The sequence below is a fragment of the Pristis pectinata genome, chromosome 15 (genome assembly GCF_009764475.1).
Source record: "Pristis pectinata isolate sPriPec2 chromosome 15, sPriPec2.1.pri, whole genome shotgun sequence".
Lineage (NCBI taxonomy): Eukaryota > Metazoa > Chordata > Chondrichthyes > Rhinopristiformes > Pristidae > Pristis > Pristis pectinata.
Genome location: NC_067419.1, coordinates 18996706 through 19012046, shown reverse-complemented (window position 1 = coordinate 19012046; position 15341 = coordinate 18996706). Strand labels below are relative to the sequence as shown.

Genomic DNA, 15341 nt, shown 5'->3' with positions numbered 1-15341 from the left:
GAGGATATGGCAATTGGATAGAAATGTGGATGACGACAGGACCAGCCATGATTTTACTGAATGGTAGAATAGGCCTGAAATGTTATTCCACCTACTCCCAGTTCAAGTTCTAATATGAAGCACACTGGACACCATTTTAGTAAAGAGATTAGTGTGCATAAACTTAGTATCCACTGGAGATAGGTTGAGCATGTAAGTCATGATGTGGTCTGAATTGGTATGCCCTACACCCATTTTATATGAGAAAATGTGACATAGATACCAATTTGCCGTGTCATCACTTGAGTATAGCAGAATGCACAATGAATTTAGGACAGCATGGAAAGAGACAGAGGCCTCATGAGTTTAAAAAGCAGTGTGGGAGGGAAAGGCCTCATGGATATGGGGGCAGCATAGGAGCTAAAGGTCCTGTGAGTTTAGGGTCATTGAATTTGCTGAGTGATGATGGTAGCCAGGTGAGATACTGTACCTGCCAGCCTTTCACGCCTTCTTTCGTACAAAAAAATGATGGTGCATTGACAAGAGACCAGCATCATACATCCTTTGCATTCAGTGAGGGTCACAGTTCAACAGAAAAATATTGAAGAAAGAAAACAAAATTGGAAAAGAAAACAGCCTTCAGATCATGATTATAGTAGGTTACCCTTGCAGGAAGGCTAGCTAGTGCTACTTGGGTGGGTTTATAGAATCACTCACTAGTACATCACAGGAATGTGCCCTTTGGTCCACAATATCTGCGCTGACCATGATGCCGATCTAAACTAATCCCATTTGCCTGCATCCCTGTTTACAGGTCTATATTCCTGTATTCCCTTCCTGTTCATGTGTCTGTCTAGATGCTTCTTAAATGTTGCTATCTGCTTCTACTATTTCCCCTGGCAATGTGTTCCAAGCACCTACCATCTTCTGTGTGAAAAACTTGCCTCACAAAACTTATTTGAACTTTTCCTCTCTCATCTTAAACCTATGTGCTCCAGTATTTGACGTTTCCATCCTCGGAAAAGGACTCTGATTATCTACCCTACCTATGCCTTTCATGATTTTATATACTTCAATCAGGTCAACTGTCAGCCTCCTACTCTCCATCCTCAAAAAACTCAATCAAGTTTATGAGACATGACCTACCCCATGTAAAGCCATGCTGACAATCCCTAATAAGTTTATGCTTTTCCAAGTATCTTCTCCAATAATTTCCCTGCCACTGATTTGCTGGATTATCTTTATTGCCCCTCTTAAAGGAGCCTCGCCTGTGGCTAGAGAGGATACAAAGACCTTGGCCAAAGCTCAAGCAATCTCCCTCAGCTTAAGCTATGTGGCAGGGTTTGAAAACCAGATCAGTAAGTCAGCAGGTGGAGTAATTGAGGAGAAGTTAGAGGTTTAGTCAATTAAGTCTAATAGGAAAAACAGGCAGGACTAGGGTATTGAACATGGCAGGAATGGTTGTCTGAAGTGTATTTATTTTAACGCAAAGAGTGTAACGTGGATGGCAGATGAGCTTAGAGCTTGGATTAGTACATGGAACAATGATATTGTACTCATTACAGAAACTTGGTTGAGAGAAGGGCAGGACTGGCAGTTCAATGTTCCAGGGTATAGATGTTTCAGATGTTATAGAGAGGGATGTGAGAAAGGTGGGGGAGTTGCATTACTGATTAAGGAAAATGTCACAGCTACACTAAAAGGGGACATCAGAGAGGGCTCATCCAACAAGGCCATTTGGGTAGAATGCAGGAATAAGAAAGGTGCAATCACTGTGATGGGATTATACTCTAGGCCTCCCAATAGCCAACGGGAGCTAGTAGAACAGATATGCAGACAGAAGGTGTAAAAACAGCAGGTTTGTTATAGTGGGTGATTTTAACTTCCCCGATATTGACTGGGATTTCCTTAGTGCCAGGTGCTTAGATGGGACAGATTTTATTAGGTGCATCCAGAAAGGTTTCTTGAAACATTATGTAAATAGTCCGGCTAGGGATGAGGCCTTATATTGGAGAATGAGCCTGGCTAGGTGATCAAGGTTTCAGTGGCAGAGCATTTTGGAAACAGTGATCATAATTCTGTAAGTTTTAGGACAGCTATGAATAGGATAAGACTGGTCCTCAGCTGAAAGTGCTAAATTGAAGGAAGGCTCATTACAACAGTATTAGGATAGGGTCCCCCTTGTCCTCACATTTCATCCTACCAGACTACGTATCCAACACATCATTCTTCGCCACTTCCGCCATCGCCAATGGGACCCCACTACCAAGCATATCTTCCCCTCCCCCACCCCTTTCTGCCTTTCACAGGGTCCGCGCTCTCCATGACTCCCTTGTTTACTCCTTCCCCCATCCATCCCGCTTCCACCCCATGAACTTTCCACTGCCCCTGCCACAGGTGCAACACCTGCCCCTACACTACCTCCATCACCTCCAATTCTCTAGTATCAGGAAGGAACTGGAGTAAGTTTGTGAGCAGCTGTTTGAAGGTAAGTCCACATGTGGGAATCTTTTAAAGGCCATTTGATTAGAGTTCAGGACCAGCATGTTCCTATGAGGATGAAAGAAAAAGATGGCAAGGTTCAAGACCCTTGGATGATAAGAGATATTGTAAGAAATGGCAGATGGAGTTTAATGCAAACAAGTGTGAAGTGATGCATTTTGCGAGATCATATGCAAGAGGAAAGTATACAGTAAATGGCAGGACACCTAGGAGCATTGATGTATGGAGGGTTACAAATCCATAGCCCCCTGATAGTGGCAACACGTGGATAGGGTGATAAAGAAGGCATACAACATGCTTGCCTTCAATGAGTATTGATTGCATTGAATATAAAAGATGAGAAATCATGTTGCAGCTGTATCAAACTTTGGTTAGGCCACATTTGGAGAATTGTGTGCAGATCTGGTTGCCGCATTACAGGAAGGATGTGGAGGCTTTGGAGAGGGTGCAGAAGAGGTTCACCAGGATGTTGCCTGGATTGGAGTGTATTAGCTATAAGGAGGTGTTGGACAATCTTGGATATTTTCTCTGGAGCATTATGGGCTGAGAGGTGACCTGATAGAGGTATGTAAAGTTATGAGAGGCATAGAAAGGGTTGATAGATGGAAATGTCAAATGCTATAGAGCATAGGGTTAAGTTGAGAGGGGGGACATTTAAAGGATATTTGCAAGGCACATTTTTTTTTTACACAGAGTGGTAGGTGCCTAAGACTTGCTGCCAGTGGAGGTGGTAGAAGCAGATATGATAGCAACGTTTAAGAGGGATTGAGGCAGGCACATGAACAGGCAGGGAATAGAGGGATATGGAGCATGTGAAGGCAGATGGAATTAGTTTAAATTGGCATCATAGTCAGCACAGGCATGGTGGGTTGAAGGGCCTGTTCTGGTGCTGTATTGTTTTCTATTCTGTCTTCTCTGACTGTTAGCTGAACAATTTAAATCTATATTCCATGCTTATCATAGCAAGATATCACAAGGTACTCCACTGAAATGTAATTAAACAAAATTTGATATGTGCTATCTAAATAAATATTAAACCAAAATTTTGGTCAAAGAAATAGGTTTTAAGGAGTATCTCAAAGGAACAAAAAGAGGTAAGAAGATGGAAAGGTATTGGGAGAGGGCTCCTGAACTTAGGGCCTTGGTAGTTGATGGTGTAGCTGCCAATAATGGAGCATTTAAATTCAACATTGATCGGGAGTCCAGACTTAGAAGAGTACAGATATCTCAAAGGGTTATAGAGCTGAAGGGCATTAGGGAATGAACAAGATGATGAAGGGATTTGATCATAATGATAAGAATTTAAATCTGAGGATTTGCTTATCAAGGAGCCAGTGCAGTTCAGAGAGCACAGGATGAGTGAACACAATGTGATGCAAGTTAGGATCTGGGCATAGAGTTTTGAATAACCTCAAATTAACAAGGCTATAATGAAGGATGAAGAAGGAGTATATTGGATTAACCAAGTTTAGGGATAATTATGGGATGGGTGAGGGTTTTAGCAACAGATTAGTTAATTTTGCAATTTTCTGTTTTCTTTCTCTTTCAGACGGGAAAGTTTCTGGGAGAAGTAGATGGATCGATAATGACACAACTAGTGAACATGGGATTGTTCAATGAGTAAGATATTGTTTTCTCATCTTTGTTGCAGTGATTTAGAGTTAGTTGTGTGCCTGCTGGGGAGTGCAGTTTCACTGAATCTGAAAGTTCTCACATAATAATATGCTGAAAGGATAGGATCAGGGCAGGTAGCTATACTGAGGGCTAGAGCTGCATTCTTAATACATTTGCTAATTTGTGTCAGTTTCTTTGATCCTCTGGCACACTTATCTCTCTATACTGTTTGAAAAGCATTTAAACTAGGAAAGGTATGTATGTCTTTCCTGGAATTTTCTTTGTGAAACCTTGCTAAATTCTTCCTAGCCCAGAGATTTAATTTTTTCAAAATTGCAGTAAACTGCCTTGATTTCTTTCCTTTACACAAACTGTTTTGTTAAACTACCTTCCCCTGTTCCTCCACTTTCCCCCCAACAGTTGTTAGTACTCAAAGACTCCTTTGTCATAAAAGATTGAGACCATCCAGTTATTGTCTCTGACTCGCTCTTCTTTATCTTTAGCTTAGAGGCAAACATTTAGCTTCTCTCTTGCCTGAGCCCTGAATTTGCATCTTTCTTCCACTTTTACTTGTAGGCTGGACCTGCAAAACCTGGCCTACTGCCTGGTCCACATGTGGAGACCAATCTTACAGAACCTCCACATTCATCACCAAGTAGTGTGATCAGGACACAAGCTAGGCGGGCTCTACTATGCAAAGGTCTTGTCCCTAGACAAGACCTTTGACAGAAGGTGAAGCTGAAGATGGAGTTGTCATGGATTTTACCTATCTTCAATTGTATCTGATATTCTGATACATTTTAAAAAGTAAAATAAAAATAATGCCAATTAAAAACACACTAAAGTGCTTAAAATAACATAAAGATTATTATTATAAATTATTTATCCATAGCCTTCTATTTTGAAGGCCCCCTAGAACCCCAAATGAATTCAACTGATTCTCAGATCAAGCCCAGGACCGAGTGGAAACCTCAGTCAGTCTGTTCCTCCTCCCCAACAACTTCACCCCACCCAGTTTACCTCCTCTCATCTCTGTTGGAGTCAGTTGGGAGTCCAGTGGTGGGTAGGCAGACAGATTTCTCTTTCCATTTTCGTCATAAGTCCTAGACTGATAGTCTATGCTCTCAGCCCAGGACTTGCTTCTGTTTGAGTGGCTGACTGCCAGCAATTCCCTTCAGAACTGACAGCCGGAGCCAGCAAGATTCTGCCCAATCTAATTTCATACCAAAAACTGTAAAAATTTTAACAAATAATGTTAAATAACTGAAAAATAATTCTAAGTTAAATTCTCTATTATTGTTCAAAACCAAAAATAAAATAAAGAATATAAAATAATATAAAAATTAGTAAACTTTCTTCTGCCACATCCAATTGGAAATAGCCTCAATATTGCCACAGTCAGGGGATTTAGAAAGATAACTCACATTCAGAGCTTTAAGTTTACAACTATTATTACCAACCAGTGAATGCTGTTAGGTTTCCCTCACCATCAAAGCTCATCTATCTGCTATTTCCTAAAGAATGTTGAGGAATAATGAAAGTGAGAGAATAGAAGTGAGCTGCATTTCTTGTTATTTTTGTTTTGCTCATTATTTGCCTTTTATATTTATATTTCTCCCCGATCTTGTGCTGATTTATTGTGAGAATGGAACAATAGTCATAACCATTATAATGGCATGTTTTGAGGCTATGTTGATGTAGTAATCCAGACAGACTTTCCTGCTATGCCACAAATACCAGCCAGGCAGGTTTAACTGTGAACTATTGGGTATAATCTCACAAGTTTCCCTGAAACCTGTCACAAATTTTGCCTAAACAGGCTTCACTACCAGCCAGCTGTCAGCAGTTCTGCATACCTAATTATCACAGTGGTCTTTTGGAAGTTTTCCACTCATAATATTCCAAGTTTCTCTAGAAATTTAAATAAAATTAACAGTTAGCTTGGTTTTTGGACTGTGGATTAATAACTAAACCTGTCCTTATCATAGGGTGAAACTTTATGATTATCAAGCTATGTGCAAAGGACATACCCATCACCACAGTGGATCAGAACCAATGCTCAGTGTGAGTATCTACTTCATAATAGCATGTTGGAGCTTAATTTAAGACTCTTAATGGTGTTGAAATGTTCATGAAACTTGTATGAGTTGTGTGTCACCAGCTGCCAATCAAGATCTATCATCTGAACAAGTAAAGTCATCTCAAATTCATCAGAACTTGTTTATTCCAGAGTTTCTTATTTGTTCCTGAGGCTTGAGCATAAAATGCAGACTGACACTGCAATGCAGTGCTGAAGGAATAGGTTTAGTGTTAGTGTTGGAAGTGCTGTCTTTCATACGAGATGTTAAACTGAGGCCCTTTCTGATCTTGAGTAAGATGTAAATGATCCCATGGCACTAATTTGAGGAAGTGCAGAAGAGGTAATCCTGATGTCCTGGCCAGTAGTTAAACCTCAATCAACATTACTGAAACAGATTATCTGATCATTATCACATTTGTGGCAGTTTGTTGTAAGCAAATTGGATGCTATATTTCCTGCATTACAACAGTGACTGCAGTTCAAAAATACCCAGTTGGCTGTAAAGCTGTATGATATGTCCTGAACAGGACATGAAAGGCTCTATAAATCAAAGTCTTGTGTTGAAAAATCCCTGCCACTTTAAATAACCAGTCTCTCTGTTTATCACAATTTGGGTGGCAGTGTAGACAGCTTCCCACACAGTCACTGAATAATTCATTTCAACAACACTATTTTGTCGTTTACCCTATGCCACAAAAAAGATGCCCTCTGCGGAGAATGGGTGGGTGTAGTAATTATTCATGGAATACTGAGTGATAGTAGGACTATGGACACAACTCTTCATTCTTGGTATACCTGGAGCAGACATTTATGGTGCCAAAGAAGGATGCAGGGGTTAATTGAGAATCAAGGATATATATTTGCATTTATGATGTCTGGATTGTGAAACAATTCAGGAGATGTGTTCATCCACCCTATGAACAGAGTGCATGGACTGGATGGCTTGTTTGAATTAAGTTTTCCAATCCATCCAAAATCCATCCGTGCTGGCCTCAGCTTGTTTTGCTGTTTCCAAGCCTACTGATGTAGTGTTCTTTTTTATATGGTTTATTTGGGGGGCCTATACCTATTGAGGATCAAAGACCTGCACGGATGACCTGCTGAATTCCTAGATGACTTGTAGACCACATCCATTAATAAGTGAATCATAGAATGGTTATAGCATGGAAGGTGATTATTTGGTTCATCAAGTCTTTACCTTGTCTATGTAAGAGCAATTCAGTTAGTCCTGTTCACCTGCCTTCATGTCAGTTTTTTTTCTTTTTCAACTTATCATCATTCCATGGTCTCTGCTTCTTAGCCTAATGGGTATAATCATTAATGGGTACAATTTCTCTCTATGTCTATATACTTCATGGTCTTGAGTAACTTCATCAGATCTCTTCACAACCTCCACCACTCCAAGGAAGACATTTCAAGTTTCTGCCATCTATCCATGCAACTAAAGTCCTTCATCATGAAATCAGTTTGATAAATTTTTTCTTCATTAGCATCTTTCCTAAATTGTGATGCCTAGAATTTTTGTTAAAGGTGCTTCCATTATTGAGTGATTTTCTGGATTTTGAAGGTGTCTGAACTAATTTGGCTGAGTCCAGAGTTGCTGGACTCCCAATGGGTATGATTATTGAACGTAGCAGATGCTGGTGAATTGGAGGCGTGGGGGCACTACAGGGAGTTCAGCTTCTGTACTGGAAACATAAACCTAGATATTGGATTACAAGCTGGCTTGCTTTTAAGGTAGAAACAATTTTGATTTTACAGGGAGTAAATCTAGCTCAAGAATAATTCTAGGTGAAATTGCATCAATCACAAAATTGGACCAGACACTTCCACATGGAATACACATTAGCGTCAGGTGTACATTGAATAACACCACTAGTTGGGAATCACTTGTCTCCTTTCCTCCAACCATATATTGGAGCAGAAAACTCCACACTCTGGCTGTCACTGAATAGTCTCAGTAAAATTAAAAGCACATCGCATTAGTTTGTTGCATTTCCCCTTACTTAAAAGGCACCATGCTGTCATCAGGAGACTTTACTGGTCAACTTTAAATGTAATTGCAGTCTGCTCAGACACCTTCTGTGCTAAAATTAACAAGGAGCACTTTTTTTCCCAGTACTTAGATGCTAAGATATTTGTTGAATGTGCATCTCAGCAGTAACATGGCCAGACATGTTGTAATGGTCATGGCTGGGCAGTCAGGTAAGTAGAAGCAAAGACATGCCCATTAATAAAGAGTTTAGTTGCACAAGGTCATCAGAGACACTACATCCTACATGGACCTCTCTGATAATGTATCTTCTAGCTCACATTTTCCATTGGTGCCATCACTGGGATATGTGACGTTCTCAGGGAAGACCTTTGCTGTTCTCTTATATATACAGTGCTTTCTCCATAGAAATCAAGGTCACCTTAACTCTCAGTGGTGACAGGATCTTTCAAAGTGCCTGTGTCACTCAACTTGCTGCTCAACGCTGCGTCATCCAGGCACTGTATTCACAAAAGAATTATTTCATTTTCTTTGAGTTCAGTGAGGAAAAGGTGGCATTTTAGGCACCAGGATTTGCCAGGATTGTTGGCTTCCCATAGACGTAGACTATTGTGCGCCCCTTATGATCCAGTCCATTTTATGAACAGGCAATGTTTCTACCTACTCAATGTGCAGATCATTGTAAATCACAAGAACTTCCTCATGGTGAATACTGTGTTTAATGGAAGCTCGCATGACACTTTAGAAGCCAACGCTGTCCTGCCAGAGTGATCAATATCTAACTTTAAATATAATATTCCCAGCTCCCCAGGCTCCTCAGATCACAACATTCTCCAACCACAGCAGACACTGTGGGAACCACACAGGTATCAGGGTCATGGTGGAAAATGTCATGGGTCTTTTGAATATGAAATTTTGTTGCCTACTTTAGTGTCGGGATGCCTTGCAGTGCACATCAAACATATATGGAGGCTGCATCATTGTCTGTTGCATGCTGCACTACCGTGCCAATCAAAGACAGCAGCTGCTACTAGAGGAGGAAGAGAAAGGAGACCTATAGGCTTAGGGCCATGAGGTGGAGTCAAGAGGGTAGCAGAAGCAAGGGGAGAGGAGGAAGAAGAACACTATCAGGAGAAAGTCCTTGCTCAGCATATGCAGACTTATCACGCAGCTGAGTGAGATATAAAATGCACAGGATACAAGATATTGGATAGATAAGTTTAATAAGGAGTCTGCAAAATTAAATTCCCCAATATAATCCAAGTGACTCTCTCCACTTTACAATCCTTAGGACTTAGTACACCAATAGTAAACTCAGAGAGCCTGGATGCCAAATAAAGTTCCTCATATCCTCTGCACCAGCTGACCTGCACTGAAAATAGCACATGAATGTATTTCCCAATGACAGCATCCTCATTTAGAGAACTCACACATCTTGAAACTATCCTACTGCGAGTTCCTGCAGGTGTAAGAAATGACGGGCAGTTCATCATGACCTATCCAGTGAAGAAATGAAATTTCTTTCAGCAATACTTCATTGTGTGGAGGTTGTCACTCCTGGAGAAGACTATAATTGGCACTTGTTGGTAGACTCTCCTTATGGTGGACTGAGTAGGTTTCCTGGGCCCTCAGTGCTCAAACCTTCCTCAGAGTATTTATCTCTCTTTTTCTCACTCACCCCTGCAGTATCTTTGTCCTCCATTGTAACCAAGGCATGTGTTGCTGTTGTGTGGCTGCCATGGGGAGTGTGGCTTTAAGACCAGGTACCCTTATCTGGTTGCTGCACAGCACGCTGTTCCACTGGGAATTGCACATCTCATTTCAATGGTTATTCCACAGTTACGCCATTACAATTTAATGCAACCATTTTTCAGCACACTAAAATATTTAAATTTTAGGCAAGTAAGCTTACAATATTTTTATGATTTTATCTCAGCTTTGAATACTCTCCAAGTAAGACATTTAAAGGGGCTTCTCAGCAGCTTTTGCTCTATAATTATTTCACTTTCATTCGCACTTTCTCCATAATGTATATACAGTAGTTTTATATTTAAAGCAATTTTATAGACAGAGGAAATTCTTTAGTAGCAGTCTAATTTCTTCTTTGGTTCTCTCTTTAGCCCTTATACATTTTTCTTGCTGCTCTGAAATGGTTCCTGAGCAACTTGTTCACGTACGTACACGTTATACTAGAACCAAATGTGGTATGGGATGACTTTAAGAACCAGATATCTCTGTTATGTATTCAACTCCAGTAAAAGATAAAACAATCTCCAAAGGTTGAAATGGGACACTGTTTTCATGAAACATTATTTGTCAAATATTTATGAAGTTTGTTTGCAAACAGAACCTGTAACCATACAGTAATGTGAACTCTACCAAGGTATGGCATTATATTAGTTTCATTTGATGCAGAAGGACTATGTTAATAAACATTTCTTTCAGTTTTTCTTCTGTTCATGCACTAAGGTTTATCAAATATTTTGTTAATATTCTGGTGTCCTATAGAAATCTTTCACACTTTACATAAGCAGCTTCCTCATTTAGAGATGTTTGTAAGAACACAACTGCATTAAATACTACTTAATGTGCAGCAGGTTAATACTTAATAAGGCCAGCCGACCTGTGAAAGTTTACACTTTTGTTGCTTACATTATGGCACAGGAAGTGGCACCCCATATTATGCATGCAGCACTAGCTAGATGCTGTGTGCAGGTCAGGCATAAATGCTTGCACTTGGAAGTTGATACCCAACACCATTTATTTTGTTCAAAATTAAAAATAACAGAAGTGCTATTGTGGCACTTGATCATCAGACCAGCATACAGTTAAGGAACTTCCAGCTGTTATTTAAAAGCATTTTGTTTGTCCTGTTACTTGTAGGAGCTTATCAGCACATAATGAAGGAAGATGAGCCCTTTCATCCTTTACAGGTGTTGAAAGGTAGAGGGAAAGAACTGCCATCCTAATTTAGTGTAGCCCACATGTGAGTTTATTCCTACACTAAAAATGCCACCAGGACAACTGAGGATGGACAATAAGCGAAGAACTTACAGTGTTGCCCACATTCCTAATGCAAAAATATAAAATATATTCAAATGAAAAAATGAGCACAATATCTATAGTTAAGTCCATGTTGGGGAAATGAGATCTCAGCTGGTAGTGCTTATAGTATTGATTGGAGGCAGTAATCCTTTCCCAGGATTTAGATAAACATGAATAAAATAAAAGTTTTTTTTTGCCTCTGATGATCCTTTTGAGGTTGAATTGTTGTAGGTCCCACCTCGCATGTTTCCCCCCATTTTATGGTGAACTTGAGACTGGGATTAGGACACTGATTGTCTTATTCAAAGCATACAATGCTTATTTCAGGCATTTGGGAATCAATGGCCATCAAAAATGCACCTGCGGAAGGCAGCAAGGGATTGCATCTGTAAATTGACCTATGACTCTAAATGTTTGCCTAAAAATAGGTGCAACAAAACCAATTTCATTTTCAGCAAATTTTGGAATTGTGAAGACAGGAAGATATAAAGATGGATAAGTAGAAGGTTGCTTGATTAGTGGCCTATGACCGTGAAATATTTCCTCTTTAGGAAAGAGACTGTTACCATTCTTACATACATGCAGAACAATGACAGGTGAATCACTGGGACATAGCCACAGAAAAATCAGGCTAATTTAGTTTAGGGCTCTTACAACAAACAGATTCCTTGAAACCAATTAAAGGAACATAGTGTTTGTTTTGGAAGAAGGAAGAGCTCAGGATTCTAATATTATTTCTATCAAGCACGTGCTATTGGTTTTCATTGTGATGCAGTGAAATTTGTCCCATGAGTACAGGAAGTCCCCAGGTTACAAACGCCCGACTTACGAACACCCGTACTTACGAACCGACCTCGTGGTTCCCATTCTCATTTCTGCCTGAAAAAAATCGTAGCCGACAGCCTTTGTGTATAATTGTATTTTATTTTTGGCATGGGGTCTTCATTTATTTTTGTTTGCCAGAGCACCTTCAAGTGCCGAGGATGCGGTGGAAGGAGCAAAGAACGCTCAATGTCATCTGAAGTGAAAACCCATGCAGTCTATACTGTGAATGGAGCTGGAATCAGCGTTTTTTTAAATTCCATTAGACACCGCACACCCTGCAAATGTAAATGCAGTGCTGGAGGTTTAATCACCCACTTGACAATTAGATTATCTTCAAATTGCCATCGGATAATGTGCTAAAAGCTTTGGCAGTGAGTGTAACTCCGGGCTGAGAGTTATTCGCACATTGAGGCCTCTCACGTCCCCTGATAGTGCGGCAGTCCGCCTGACGTAGACACCGCAATCGATCTGCTTTCTCATAAACTTATTTGATAAAGTAAAAAAAATGCTAATAACTGCCCCGCATTCGGTTAACATCACCCATGACCCACCGAACCTTAACTCGCTGTATCCCGCACGGAATAAAAAAGGAAACGTAACGAAAACCGTCGAAATGGGTCCATTTAACTTGAATAAATAACAATTATAAATACTGTACTGTAGTTACATTTATTATTATTATTATTACTGTATTATTATATTTATGATGTTTTAGGTAAAATATATACTATATACTAAGACAAACATTTGACTAATTGACGCTAGATGTGAACTGTAAGTAACTGTTCCGACTTGCGTACAAATTCAACTTACGAACAGACTCAAAAACAGAACTCATTCGTAATCCGGGGACTTCTTGTGCTGATGTTCTAATGTGAAGTTGTTGGTTATCTGTGAAACATCTTCTCAAGGTCACTAATATCTCTTTAAATTTTACAGATTTTTGGTTGAATTCCACACTTGTAGCCTGTGGAATGTAGATAACATAGTAAACGGTAAGTAAAAGTTGTTTGCTTACATGAGACTATGAAACCATTTTCTGCACTCCATTTTTGTAAACATTGTAACTTAACTGAGATCTGAGGAATCTACTACATTTTCAATGTTCCTAGTATTTCTAATTGCAACACCCAGACTGCTACTGATATTATGGTTCTTCTGTTCATCTAATTTATTTTTTAAGAAGCTAACGAAAACCTTTTGTAATCATTTAGCAGTCATCAAGCCTTTGTTAGAACTCCAAGCACAGTAATGCAGTAAAAAGAGTCTATCAATTGTCAATGAAACATTTCTGTGAATGTAAACGAGCTGACAATTTGAATGTTCTCAATTCTGTCTAAAGGAGGTTACTTGATTAAAAGAACCCTGCAAAAAGAGAAAATGAAAGAAATGAATCCCAAGAAAACTGGAATCAAATATTGATGTTCAGCCTTTGTTACTTTGCATACTTCTGTAAAACAATCTAAAAAGTTGACAATACTGAAACATAAACAGACTCAAAAATTACTAATGAATATACTGGAATACAAATAGGATCAGCTCATTTATATTGTTAGAGCAGCAGTTCCTGGATGTACCCACGTACACATAATCCTTCTTCAGGCTTCTGACTGGCAGACTTTTTATCATTCTATTTCTAATTCTGTTGTCTCTGTCTCTTTCATACATTTCCTCCATGAATCATTATCATCCATTTTGCCATTCATCATGTGACTGTGATCATCATATGAACTGTTGCGTTCCCTTTTCAACATGTCATGTGACCAGCCAAGTCGGTTTTCCATTTTGGTAAGTGGCTGTACAATTAACCTCTCCAAGTCATCTGCATCCACATTGCATTGCAATAACTAATTGTCTGATTCCCATTTAGAAGTAAATCAAATTCTATTTGGATTACATGAATGTGAGATACATAATTACTATTGGGTGTTAAAGAGTTATATTGTACTTCTGCAAGAGAATAACTAAAACATGTTTTATCAATTCCTACTATTTGTTACATGCAATTTATTTCTTTAAAAATCCTTTGATGGTGTTGTGGATAACAAAAGTTGTCTAAGGCTACAGCAGGATATGGATCAGATGGAAGGTTGGGCAGAGAGTTGGCAGCTGGAATTTAATCCCGACAAGTCTGACGTGATGCATTTTAGGAAGTCAGATAGGGGTACAACATATACAGTAAATGGTCAAGCACTTAGGAATGTTGATGAACAGAGGGACCTTGGGGATAAAGTTCATAGTTCTCTGAAGGTGACAACACAGGTAGATGGGATGGTGAAGAAGACATACAGCATGGTTGACTTCATTTGTAGCAGTTAGCGTAACGCTATTACAGCACCAGCGACCCGGGTTCAAATCCGGCCACTGTCTGTAAGGAGTTTGTACGTTCTCCTCATGTCTGCGTGGGTTTCTTCCTGGTGCTCCGGTTTCCTCCCACATTCCAAAGACATACAGGTCAGGAGTTGTGGGCATGCTATATTGTCACTGGAAGAGTGGCGACACTTGTGGGCTGCCCCCAGCACATTATCAGTAACGCAAAAGGATGCATTTCACTGTGTGTTTCGATGTACATGTGACTAATAAATAAATATCTTATAAAAGTTGGGACACTATGTTGCAACTTTAAATAATAGTGATGAGACCCCACTTGAAGTATTATGTGCAGTTCTGGTTGCCACATTACAGGAAGGATGTGGTTGCGCTGGAGAGAGCGCAGAGGAGATTCACTAGGATGTTGCTTGGATTGGGAACTTTAGTTATGGGGAGAGATTTGATAGGCTGGGCTTTTTTTCTCTCGAGTGAAGGAGACTGAGGGGTGACCTGATAGAGGAATATAAAATTATAAGAGGCATAGATACGGTAGTCAGAATCTTTTTCCCATATCCCTATCAACAGGGCATAGGTTTAAGGGAAGGAGTTTAAAATAGGATTAGAGGGGAAAATTTTTTTCCACAGAGAGTGGTTGATATCTGGAACTCATTGCCAGGGGAGATGGTGGAGTCAGATACAATCACTGTGTTTAAGAGACATTTAGGCAGGCACTTAAATAGGCAAGACATGAAGGATAAACATCTAATGTGGGCAAATGGGAATAAGGTAGATGGGCAAAAAGTTTGGCATGACATGGCGGCCCAAAGGGCCTGATTCTGTGCTGTATATCTGTATGATTCTTTGACTTTATTTGATATTGAGAGGAGAACATTAAATCACAAGGATGGGAGCAGGTGGAGTAAATATTTAAAAAGTTCAAATCCAACTCCAACCCTCTCATTTTAGAAGTAACTGGGTTTTTATGGGGCCAGG

The 15341-nt window shown here is 39.7% G+C and overlaps 1 protein-coding gene across 1 annotated transcript in view; it reads left to right on the top strand.

Moving 5' to 3' along the window:
* LOC127578541 (voltage-dependent calcium channel subunit alpha-2/delta-4-like) overlaps positions 1-15341 on the top strand; it is a 343330-nt gene that overhangs the window by 264919 nt on the left and 63070 nt on the right. Inside the window, 5 exon segments of the mRNA XM_052030691.1 lie at positions 4031-4101; positions 6084-6159; positions 10289-10341; positions 12978-13033; positions 13806-13826. Coding sequence (XP_051886651.1) covers positions 4031-4101; positions 6084-6159; positions 10289-10341; positions 12978-13033; positions 13806-13826 — 277 coding nt within the window.